Source organism: Stegostoma tigrinum, chromosome 32 (genome assembly GCF_030684315.1).
Source record: "Stegostoma tigrinum isolate sSteTig4 chromosome 32, sSteTig4.hap1, whole genome shotgun sequence".
Classification (NCBI taxonomy): domain Eukaryota; kingdom Metazoa; phylum Chordata; class Chondrichthyes; order Orectolobiformes; family Stegostomatidae; genus Stegostoma; species Stegostoma tigrinum.
The window spans coordinates 12,798,527-12,809,682 of NC_081385.1; the positions used below are offsets into that span (position 1 = coordinate 12,798,527).

The 11,156-nt window shown below is 38.4% G+C and overlaps 1 protein-coding gene across 7 annotated transcripts in view; it reads left to right on the forward strand.

Moving 5' to 3' along the window:
- The window catches only part of LOC125467036 (dixin-like), a 117,646-nt gene extending 106,748 nt beyond the window's left edge, over nt 1–10,898 (forward strand). For all 7 annotated transcript variants that reach the window (XM_048562372.2, XM_048562374.2, XM_048562373.2 and 4 more), the window contains 5 exons: nt 4,787–4,948; nt 6,450–6,516; nt 6,844–6,949; nt 8,248–8,356; nt 8,720–10,898. In XM_048562372.2, the coding sequence (XP_048418329.1) occupies nt 4,787–4,948; nt 6,450–6,516; nt 6,844–6,949; nt 8,248–8,356; nt 8,720–8,803 (528 nt within the window). In that variant the 3' untranslated portion in view covers nt 8,804–10,898. The remainder of the gene's footprint in view (nt 1–4,786; nt 4,949–6,449; nt 6,517–6,843; nt 6,950–8,247; nt 8,357–8,719) is intronic.
- Nucleotides 10,899–11,156: the final 258 nt, after the last annotated feature.

An 11,156-nucleotide genomic window follows, 5' to 3' on the forward strand; every position in this document is an offset into this window, starting at 1 on the left:
ATTCCTGCTACATCTGTATACAAACTAATCAACATCAACTTCTCAGGCTGCATAAATTGTTATTCCTTGTGGATGTGAGTTTTCTTGCTGAGCTGGAAGGTTAGTTTTCAGACGTTTCGTCACCATTCTAGGTAACATCATCAGTGAACCTCCGACGAAGCGCTGGTGTTGTGTCCCGCTTTCTATTTATCTGTTTAGGTTTCCTTGGGTTGGTGATGTCATTTCCTGTTCTTTTTCTCAGAGGATGGCAGATTGATTCGGAGCCAATGTGTTTGTTGATGGAGTTCTGGTTGGAATGCCATGCTTCTAGGAATTCTCGTGCGTGTCTCTGTTTGGCTTGTCCTAGGATAGATGTGTTGTCCCAATCAAAGTGGTGTCCTTCCTCATCTGTATGTAGGGGTACAGGTGATAGTGGGTCTTGTCGTTTTGTGGCTAGTTGATGTTCATGTATCTTGGTGGCTAGCTTTCTGCCTGTTTGTCCAATGTCAACTACATTGGACAAACAGGCAGAAAGCTAGCCACCAGGATACATGAACGTCAACTAGCCACAAAACAAGACCCACTATCACTCGTACCCTTACATACACATGAGGAAGGACATCACTTTGATTGGGACAACACATCCATCCTCGGACAAGCCAAACAGACACACGAGAATTCCTAGAAGCATGGCATTCCAACCGGAACTCCATCAACAAACACATTGATTCGGAGCCAATCTGCCATCCTCTGAGAAAAAGAACAGGAAATGACATCACCAACCCAAGGAAACCTAAACAGATAAATAGAAAGCGGGACATAACACCAGCGCTTCGTTGGAGGCTCGCTGGTGATGTTACCTAGAATTGTGACGAAACGTCTGAAAACTAACCTTCCAGCTCAGCGAGCAAACTCACATCCAGAACCTCAACCTGAGCTACAAATCTTCTCAAAACTCGCTTGTTATTCCTTTTTTAAAGTTGGTTTGCTTATGTTTATGTCTTGATGAGATTAAGACAAAAAGTTTTTTGGCTCTTGTAAATCTCTTTTTAATAATTTTGGTTGTGTATCTTTTGTCAGATTGTAACTGTCTGAAGGTTAAAGTCAAACCATTTAAAATGTTGAAAGTCTAAAATAAAAAGAAGGCAGATCATTTGAGGAAAGCTTAAAATAGCAGCTTTTTGAATAGGCTTCATGTTGGATTCTGTTGGAAAGGAAGTGGGCCTGGCTGTATGCCAGACACTGTTAAATGCTGCTGCCAAAGTGGAGCAAGATCACCAGCGGAGAGATTGGTTAGCATTTTACGAATGACTGACCTCAGCATTAACAGTGGAGTAAGGAGGAGTGTGGTGGGATGCATTTATCCACCATGAAACCCGGTGGGATGTAGCAGGGAAGCCCAATCAGTTAATCATGAGGTTGAAGGTGACGGTTGGCTTGGGGATCCAATCCTAACAGGAGTAAACCAGACTGATGGGTAATTTACAGGTTAGCCCTGTGGGCAATGGCAAATAATGCTTTCGGCAGGAGTGCCTTTAAGGTACATAATCTTATGGAGTTCAGGTAACATTTGGTAATATTTCAGGCTGTGATAACCTTTCATCTGATCCTTCATCAGTAATCCCTGTTGTTGCTTTCTGACACCTTTGCATAAATCTTTGTGTAAGTAATTGCTAACTTAATGGCCTCAATTGGATTCAGGTGGAAAGCCATTCATGAGTCATTGCCTTCCCACAATGGACTTCTTCAGGGAGAAGCTGGGAAGGTAGCAGGGTCCCAACACTCCATCCTCCAACCTGACAGTGTTCTCCTGGCATCAAACATTTCTAGGGAGGGTCATTAAATTCCACTTAACATGTTTGCTGGATGAATCTGTGATGCTGTAAACTTCAAAACTTTAATAACTGTTTATAGATTAAAAGAAGCAGCAATAACTCTCTCTGGAATAAACAATTAAAGGGCAAAGACCTTTTTTTACATGAATTTGAAACCAATTAGCCATATCTGGGAAAAGAACAAGTTGAGGCTCCATAAACAAAACTGCTTTGCTATCTGCTTGGTAACTGGCTGCTTGATGCCACAAGGACAACTAATTGCCCTGCAGAAGAATTAAAGAAGTTACTCACGGGGAAGCTGTGACTTCAGACAGAAAAGGCAATGCCAGATGTGACAAGGAAGTTACCTCTGACATGGAGGCAAGCTACAGACCCAAAGACTTCAAAAGAGTAATTAATATTTTGGATCAAAGATCATCCATGCATGTCACACCATAGACCTGAAGGATGAGAAGCCATACCAGACCCTTCACTACCAGAACTCTTCTTCAGTAGAACTTTGAAGGACAACATTGCACAATGATCAAATCCTGGACATCAGAGACAGACACTTTTGTAGCTGAATTCCACTGTTAATTGGGTAATAGCCAGATTGAGTTGGAGGCTTAATGTGCTTGCTTGAGTGTTTTATTTTGGTTGCTATGTGCAATAAAGTTTTTAAGCCATTGTTTCAGTATTTGATTGACTGTGAGGTTTCTTAGTAAGTAGCCGAATTAAGGGTAGCTTGAGGTGATTTACCTACAATACACCAGATTCTGAGCTATAATGGTAACAAGAGAAGGAACGCCTATTACCAAATTACTATGTCTTGTAACTCATTGCAAGCTACCTGTTGTGTTTGAGAGCCATGTGATATTTTTGGCATTTGAGCAAAACTAAAGATCTGATCACTAACTTCAGAAAGAAAGGAGGAGAACGTGCCCCCATCTACATCAGTGGAACAAAGGTTGAGAGGTGGACAATGTGAAGTTCCTCAGTGTGACGATAACTGACAATCTGTCCTGGACTTTGCATGTAGATACGACAATCAAGAAGGCACAACAACTCCTTTTCCTCAGGTGGCTCATAAGTTTGGCACCTCCTTAAGGAGCCTCACCAACTTCTACAGATGCACAATTGAAAGCATACTGTCCAGGTACGACAGGTCGGCACAACATCGAGGACCGAAGGGCCTGTACTGTGCTGTAATGTTCTATGTTCTATGTACATAATGGCCTGGTATGGCATCTGCTCTGGCCAGGACTGTAAGAAACTACAGAAGATAGTGTACACAGCCCGGATCATCATGGAAGCCAGCCTTCCAAACATGGACTCGATTTATACGGCTTGCTACTGCGGAAAGGCTGTTAATGTCATCAAAGACCTATCGTACCTTGGTGATGATCTCTTACAACTTCTGTCAGGCAGAAGATATAGAAACCTGAATGCATGCACGAACAGGTTCGGGAACAACTTCTTCCAAATTATTAGGCTAATGAATAGATACTGTAGCCTCAAATAATGTTGATCTTGCTAATGTTGATCTTCCCTAGCGCACGCCCTGTGCAATGTGATCTGTATGCCTCTGTCTAAGTCTTTTTGATCTGTACATCCTTGTTTACTATGATCTGTCTGTACTGCTCGTAAACAAAGCTTTTCACTGTACTTTGTACACGTGACAATAAATCAATCAATAAGCAGCACGATGGCTCCCTGGTTAGCACTGCTGCCTCACAATGCCAGGGACCTGGGTTGATTCCATCCACTGACGACTGTGCACACTTTGCACGTCCTCCCAGTGTCTGCGTGGGCATCCTCCAAGTGCTATGATTTTCTCCCACAGTCCAAAGATGTGCAAGGTAGGTGGATTGGTCATACTAAATTGCCCACAGTGTCCAGAGATGTTTAGGTTAGGTGGGCTAGACATTGGAAATGCAGGGGTAGGGGAACAGGCCTGGGTGGGATGCTCTTCTGAGGAGCAATATGGACTTGTTGGACCAAATGACTTGTTTCCACACTGTAGGGATTCTTTAAAAAGTTCCAAAAGAGACCTCACCAATGTTCTGTACAACCCCAACATAATATCCCAACTCCTATAATCAAAGGACTGAGCAATGAAGGCAAGTGTGCCAAATCCCTTTTTTAACCATCCTGTCCATATGTGATGCAAACTTCAAAGAATGATGTACCTGCACATAATTATGTATTTCTGTTCCACAACACTACCCAAGTCCCTACCATTAATTGTACAAGTCCTGCCCTTGTTGTACCAAAATGCAATACCTCACAATTATCCAGATTGAACCCCATTTGCCATTTTTCAGCTCATTGACCCATTCGATCAAGATCCCTTTGAAACCTTAAAAAAGCTTCTTCACTATCTACTATGCTACCAATTTTGGTGTCATCCATAAGCTTACTAACTATGCCTCTATATTCTCATCCAAATCATTTGTATAAATGACAAATAAAAGAGGACCCAGAACCTATCCCTGTGGAATGCTGCTGGTCACAGGCCTCCAGTCCAAAAAACAACTCTGCCATTACTCTCTGTCTTCTGTTGTTAAGCCAATTATGTATCCAGTTGGCAAGCTCGCCCTGAATCCTATGTGACCTAACTTTATTAATTAGTTTTCCATATGGAACCTTGTCAAAGGCTTTACTAAAACCCAAATAAACAACATCATCTGCTCTGCCATCATCAACCTTTTCGGTAACTTCCTCAAAAAACTCAATCAAGTTTGTGAGACTTGATTTTCCTTGCACTAAACCATGCTGACTATCTCTAATCAATTTTTGTCTGGTGTTACAGATTGCTGTTTTCAACTTCTGACTACAAACCAAGTTAAAGTCTATAGTTCACATGATACTGTTAGTATGTAACAGTGAGAGGAAAATGCTTTTATGCCAATAAACGCTAACTTTCATCTTATAAGTCACAGCTCATATGCTATGCATTGTGCATTTTATTCTGTGCTGTATCTCCTTTTCAGACAGAAGACCTTCAAGTAGTCCGAGATTCTTTGCGCAGTTTACGAAGTAGCTTTGCTGGTCATGACCCTCAGCACCACACAATTGACACGTTGGAGCAAGGAATTGCAAGTTTATTAGAACGAATGCACGTGGCCGAAACACAGGGGAGAGTTGGCAACAAAGTAAGGACGTCGTTTCAGTCTGTGTTAAAAAATATAACCTCCAGTTGACCTCTTTAAGTGATTGATTTTTTTTAAAAAGACATTTTTTGGCCTCTTGAAATGAAGACTAAAACACCATTGCTTGAAATGGGGCTTTAGGATATTAGTGGTGTGCGCATTAATAAAAGAAATTCTTTGGTTTAAGACTCTATCAAAGCTGTTAAAAAGTTCACTTTAAATGAGCTACAGCTTTTAGTTAAGTAGTGTGTGATTGTGTGAAAGAACCATTACTAATATCACACAACCTCATTTCCAACCTCCACTAGTTCAATATATTTTTACTTTGTCACTAAGTGAAGTATGACTGCGTTTAATTATTTTATAATTTAAATATATCTTTAAAGGATCATTGTAGAATAAATTTCTAAATTGGCCCCCCATCTAGTTTATGAAGGCACTGTCTTTAATATTGAATTGAATTCCTCTGAAATACTTCATTGCAAAGTGAACTGACCAAATGGTGTGTGTGTGCGCACACACGCGTTTGGACAGGTGTGCAGAGATTGGGAACGTGCACAAGATAGTGCCCATCCATCTTTATGCCTCCTCATCTGAGCTCTAAATCTACCCTCCTGATAGGGAATCCAAGCCCACTTTGGCCATAAAACTCTGGATTTGTCCTGTCTGTTGTCAGTAATATTTCTTCCTTGGCCTCCTACCAGTACCACTAATGTCTTCTGGTGCTACTGGAACTATGGGACTTCCTTCAATTTGAGGGGCGGAAGTATGAACTTCAGCTTATTATACATTTTGGGGTGACCTTTTTCAAAATTGGTCAGTTTGTGACTGACTTTTCATCTGTGGAGATTGGTGTATGGACTGAAAAATATAGTCCATAAAATTTTATTAGATTTTATTAAATTTTTAAACTTTATTATCACAAATGAATCCTTAAAAATCAGCAATCAAATCTTCATTTGATGTTTTCTTGTACTTGCCTCACTTTCAGACTGATATCCTTAAATACAAACCTGACATTATTGTTTTGGGCATGTGTTTACTTTTTTCAGTAAAGTTAGTTTTCAGAAAGAAAATAATAGCGCTAATTGTTTATGTATAGACAAACGATGGCTCAGCACATAAGGGTGCAATTGATGTAGCACTAGGCAATGTAAGGATCTCAAGATCCTGGGTTCACATCCTGGTCTGTACTGAATTAAAGAAACCATTGTAAGAAGTCTGAAGACCCCAAAGATAGGGAGAGAAAACATGTCAGTCATAGTTGCCTTCCTGGTGACTCCTGCAGGAAAATATGCACGTGTGAGTTTGGTGTTAGGGTAAGACAGACTTTGGGTCAGAGCTAATTCCTACCATGGTTTGAAAAGCCTCCTGATATCAGGGAATAAACTTGCTCAATAAAGCGACATGTGAAAGGTGACAGGCTGATGAATACAGTATGAAATCTCCAGCCTACAAATTGCTGTATTAACACTTTGCTATTTCCGTTCATCCATATCTGTAGACTCCAGTGAAACATTTGGGAAGAAGAGAAGCAAATGTGGAGAGAGAATCCTGGCCATCAAATTCCAGTATGTTCAGAAGCAGCCAATTCACTGACTAATGTTTGTTTGGGCATAGAGAACACTGTGAACCTAACATGCAGGTTGATTTGATTTTTTAACTTTCCTACTTTGTTTATGGAGAAAGAAGAGAATTAAATTTGTCATCCTGCGATTCCATGGCACAGTGTCATTGTTGAAGTCATTGCTGTGTGAAATTTTATTTTATGAACTGTTATATTTCCACAATGTAGTACCCATATTTACTGTAGGCCATTTATCTTCCTGTAGATGCCATTGTATGTCAAAAATATGTGGTTTTTCTTTTTAAAAAATATCAATTTTCTTTCTTGGCAGATCTTCATTCTCACAACAATCCTGGTCCAAGCAGTCCTGTCTGCACTAAGGTGCTGTATTTCACAGACCGAACTCTTGTACCATTTATGGTTAATATTCCAAAGAGGTAAGTAATTCATATTGTACTAGCCCAGAGGAATATTTGGAAGCTGAAACTAACGGAAGACTGTTTCCTCCAATTTGAAGGGACTAACAAAAAAACCTTGTTTAAACATTAATGTAATTTCTGGAAGAAATACTTAATTAATTTTCTTGTGAGGCTGGATGAACACAGCAGGCCAAGCAGCATCCCACTTTTGTGCTCCTGAGATGCTGCTTGGCCTGCTGTGTTCATCCAGCCTCACATTTTATTATCTTGGAATTCTCCAGCATCTGCAGTTCCCATTATCGCTAATTAATTTTCTTAAATTTTTTCTGTCTGTTTATTGCAGCAACTGTTGTTTTCAATCTGAATAAAATTACACGTTGAAGCAGTCACTAAGACTTTCACTAATTCTGTTGAAATCCAGGATTGCCATATGAAAGGGATTGTTGGTGTGAGAAAATTAGAGTTTGCTATGAAATAAAGGCAAAAGTGCGAGAGAAACTCAGCAGGCTTGAGTCCTATATCCTTAGGAAGCTTCTTTTTAGAAATTTTTTGCTGGAGGAATATCATGTATTTAATTTTCATTTTGCTGAGCCCTGGAATGATGGGGTGCAATTTCATTTATATCGCCAAATGTGAATCCTTAATCTTAGCCACTTCCAAGAAAGAAACATACAGGCATCTTACAAATAGGAGAAAGTCACAAGCTCAATTAGCCTAAGCTACTTCTGTACTTATCCAAATATATTTTCTTTCATGGGATGAGGGTATTGCTAATAAGGCCAGCATTTATTGCCTGACCCTAATTGTTCCTGAACTGAGTGGCTTGCAGGGCCATTTCAGAGGGCAGAAGCAACCAAAGCATAATGGATCTGGAGTCGCATGTTGATCAGAACAGGTAAGGATGGCAGATTTCCTTCTATTGGAAGACATTAGTGAAGAAGATTGGCTTTTATAATCAATGCTAGTTACATGGTCAACATCACTGAAACAGGGTTTATATTCTACAGTTATTCATTTGAATTTAAATGCAGTGGTTTGTATCCAAGTCCACAGAGCATTAGACTAACTTTTCAATTCCATGTTTATTAATTGCAATCAAATCCCATCAGTTGCCATGGTGATATCTGAAACCATGTCATCAGCCTGGGCCTCTGATGTTGTCTCATCATTAATACATCACTACTTCCCTTTTACCAGATCAGCAGTTTTTGAGCTGTACGTGTACTGCATCAGGGAAAATCTGTTACTTAAAATAGTCCAAAAAATCCTTCCCAGAACTGTATATCTTTAATTTATTATCAACTTTATCCCTACAGACTTGGTGAGGTGACTCTGAAAGATTTTAAAGCAGCAATAGATCGGGAAGGGAATTATAGATATCACTTTAAGGCACTGGATCCTGAATTTGGTACTGTGAAGGAAGAGGTAAAAATTTGTTCATTGGTATCATGTTCTGGAAAATAACATTACGCTATTCCTTACTTACTGATTTTATCTTATTCGAAGTTTGACAGGTCAATTGATCAGTGAAGTATTTTGTAACATGAAAGTGTGTGTGCCACCAATACATAAAATGCATTCTGTGCTTGGTCTGTAGAAAACATGTTGATATTCAAGTAGCTGTCTAAGGTGATTATTTTCTGTAAATATGCTTCTGTATATTGATAAAGAAATGGCAAAATATATGGAATAAACTTTTGTTTGGCTAGCATGTACAGAGCACTATAAGGGTATTATGAAAATCATACACTTTAAAATCTTAGCTTGATTTCTGTTGTCTTTCTGCAGCTTTTCCATGATGATGATATTGTACCTGGTTGGGAAGGCAAAATAGTTGCTTGGGTTGAAGAAAGCCATGGAGACAGTAGGTAGATTGATTCTCTTCCCCAGATTTGGCTGATGTGTTTATTTTTAATCGCAAGAGGACAACCACCAAAGAACAGCGAGATACCACTCAAGTCGTCATGTCCTTGGTTTCCTTCAGTTGTTGTGCCAACTACCAAACGTGGACTGGAAAGAAGAGCCTAGTGCAAAAGTTGCCGAAGAACAGATGCCTTGTGCTAATGAGAATAGATTATTCATTGTAAAGCTGAATGACTTGTTAGTTGCTCTACTGATGTACAATTGTAATTCCATTATCATAAGCAATAAGTTGAATTTTGCTAACATCAGTATTTTGGAAAGCAACTTCAATAGAATATTTGTTCGTTGCAACCTCAATGTTTGGGGTATATGAAGCTGTAAATTGTTATAGCTTAGCAGCAAATTCAATTCGGGTTATAACTTCTCCAGTTTTAAGTTATATAATAACGTCAAATGATTTTTTTTGACTAATCTATAAATATCACCTTTATCATTTGGTTACATTGAGCATTTGGGTATTACAGCAAAGACTTTTCAACTGAATGGTTTTGAGCATTAATGCTTGATTAAATATGACCTTTTTTGCTGACAGGTGGGATGACCTTACAGTAATGAAATGTGCCCCTTCTGCTTTGGGGTAGGACCTCTGACGAATTGCAGTTGTTTTCCTTATCTGCAGTAAGTGTGCCTTTGTTAAGAGTAGCATGCTTTGTGGTGTGGACTTTTCTGCTTTCCAACTGCAGGAGGTTGTTTGGAAATGAGAGGCATAGTTGATCTGGAGGAAGGAATAGTGAAATTCATTCGTAAGACAATTAAACCAAAAGATTCTAACCAAGGTCGAGACAAAATATTTTCTTGATCTCACTCAAAGACATTATCTTCATTCCTTAATAAATATAAACCAAAGGCTACTATCTGCCTTGTTAAATTGATGTTCCTGATTTTTTTGTCAACTTGAAATTTTTGACTTGCAAGTTTAAACGGAAAGTACTGACTTCTCTCCGATCAATAAAAGAAATGTTGGGTGAGCATCAAGTTCCCCCTGCTGTCCTGTCACAGAATAGCTTACTGGAGATTTGGCATTTATGAAGGCCATAAATGCATTTAAAATAAGATTACAAGAAAGGTATGGATTTTTAGTCTTGTGTGTAATGAGGCCAATTTATTATTTGCAATTTGATTGCCCAGAATGAAAGGCATAATGCATGTGTGTGTGTTCTCCCTTTAATGAAACTGAGCCATACACAAATATATTGGTCTGTGATACATTGGTTAGATAAACAATTCAGGTTTCAAAATGTGTCACATACAGCAAGCGATACTGCCTTGATCTTTAGAGCCAAGTGGAATTTTATTGATCTCATTTAGGATCAGATTTCTACAAAATTAAATAATGAAAATTAGAAGTTAGGTAAAGAAGAAATAGGATTTCTAGATTAAGATTTCTGGAAAAAGTGCAGTCTTTGAAGGATTTCTCTGTCTTGGTAATTCTGTTCCATTTTAAAAAAATCATAATAATATCACAAATGTTTCAAGTATGATTGCTTTTCAGAGTCAGTATTCCTGTTTTTTGTTTAGTTTTTTTTAAATTGACCATTATGTGACTGCTATACCACTGTTTGGAGATTTATAAAATTAACTCCAGAACTGAATATGGATGTAACTAATTTAGTTGTATCTGTTGGGAACTGGAACAGTAAGCTTTTTATAATTGGATATTTATCAAATTTGAATTACTTTTTCACGACGGGCTATTTAATTTAAAAAAAAGGTTTGTATTGCCACTGTTTTGGATATTATATGTTCTGGCGCTATGGTCAAAAGACATCAATAGTACTAGACATTTAGCGTAAGTGCCATAATAATTACTGCTGTGCAGTTTGTTTTAACGGAACTAAACATTTCAAATGGTGCAGTGTATTTAGTTTATATCTATTATAAGAAACTGTTTTGTTATAACCAAGATTATTTGATTTGCATCAACTCAATTAGTCCATATGATGGCATCCAGAGGAAAAAAAATGAAGTTTGTTATGATGAGGATTGACTATATAAAGATACTGGTGTTTTTAAAAAAAGACTGCATTTTCAATAAAATATGTATGAAGTTCCTTTGTTATGCAGGGATTTTATTCTGTGTTATCCTGAAAAAAGCCCTTATCTCTCAATTGTGAACAGCTATTGTGTTAAAGATGAAGATTATATGTATAGAGTTGTTGCAATTTTATATATAGTTGCTCACTATTTACGGCACAGAAGTGAGCCATTCAACCCAAGGGGCCTATATTTTTATTAATGCTGCACATGAGATTCCTGTCGTCCAGCATTAGCTTTTAGTGTAACTTTTGATTCCTTTCTCCCT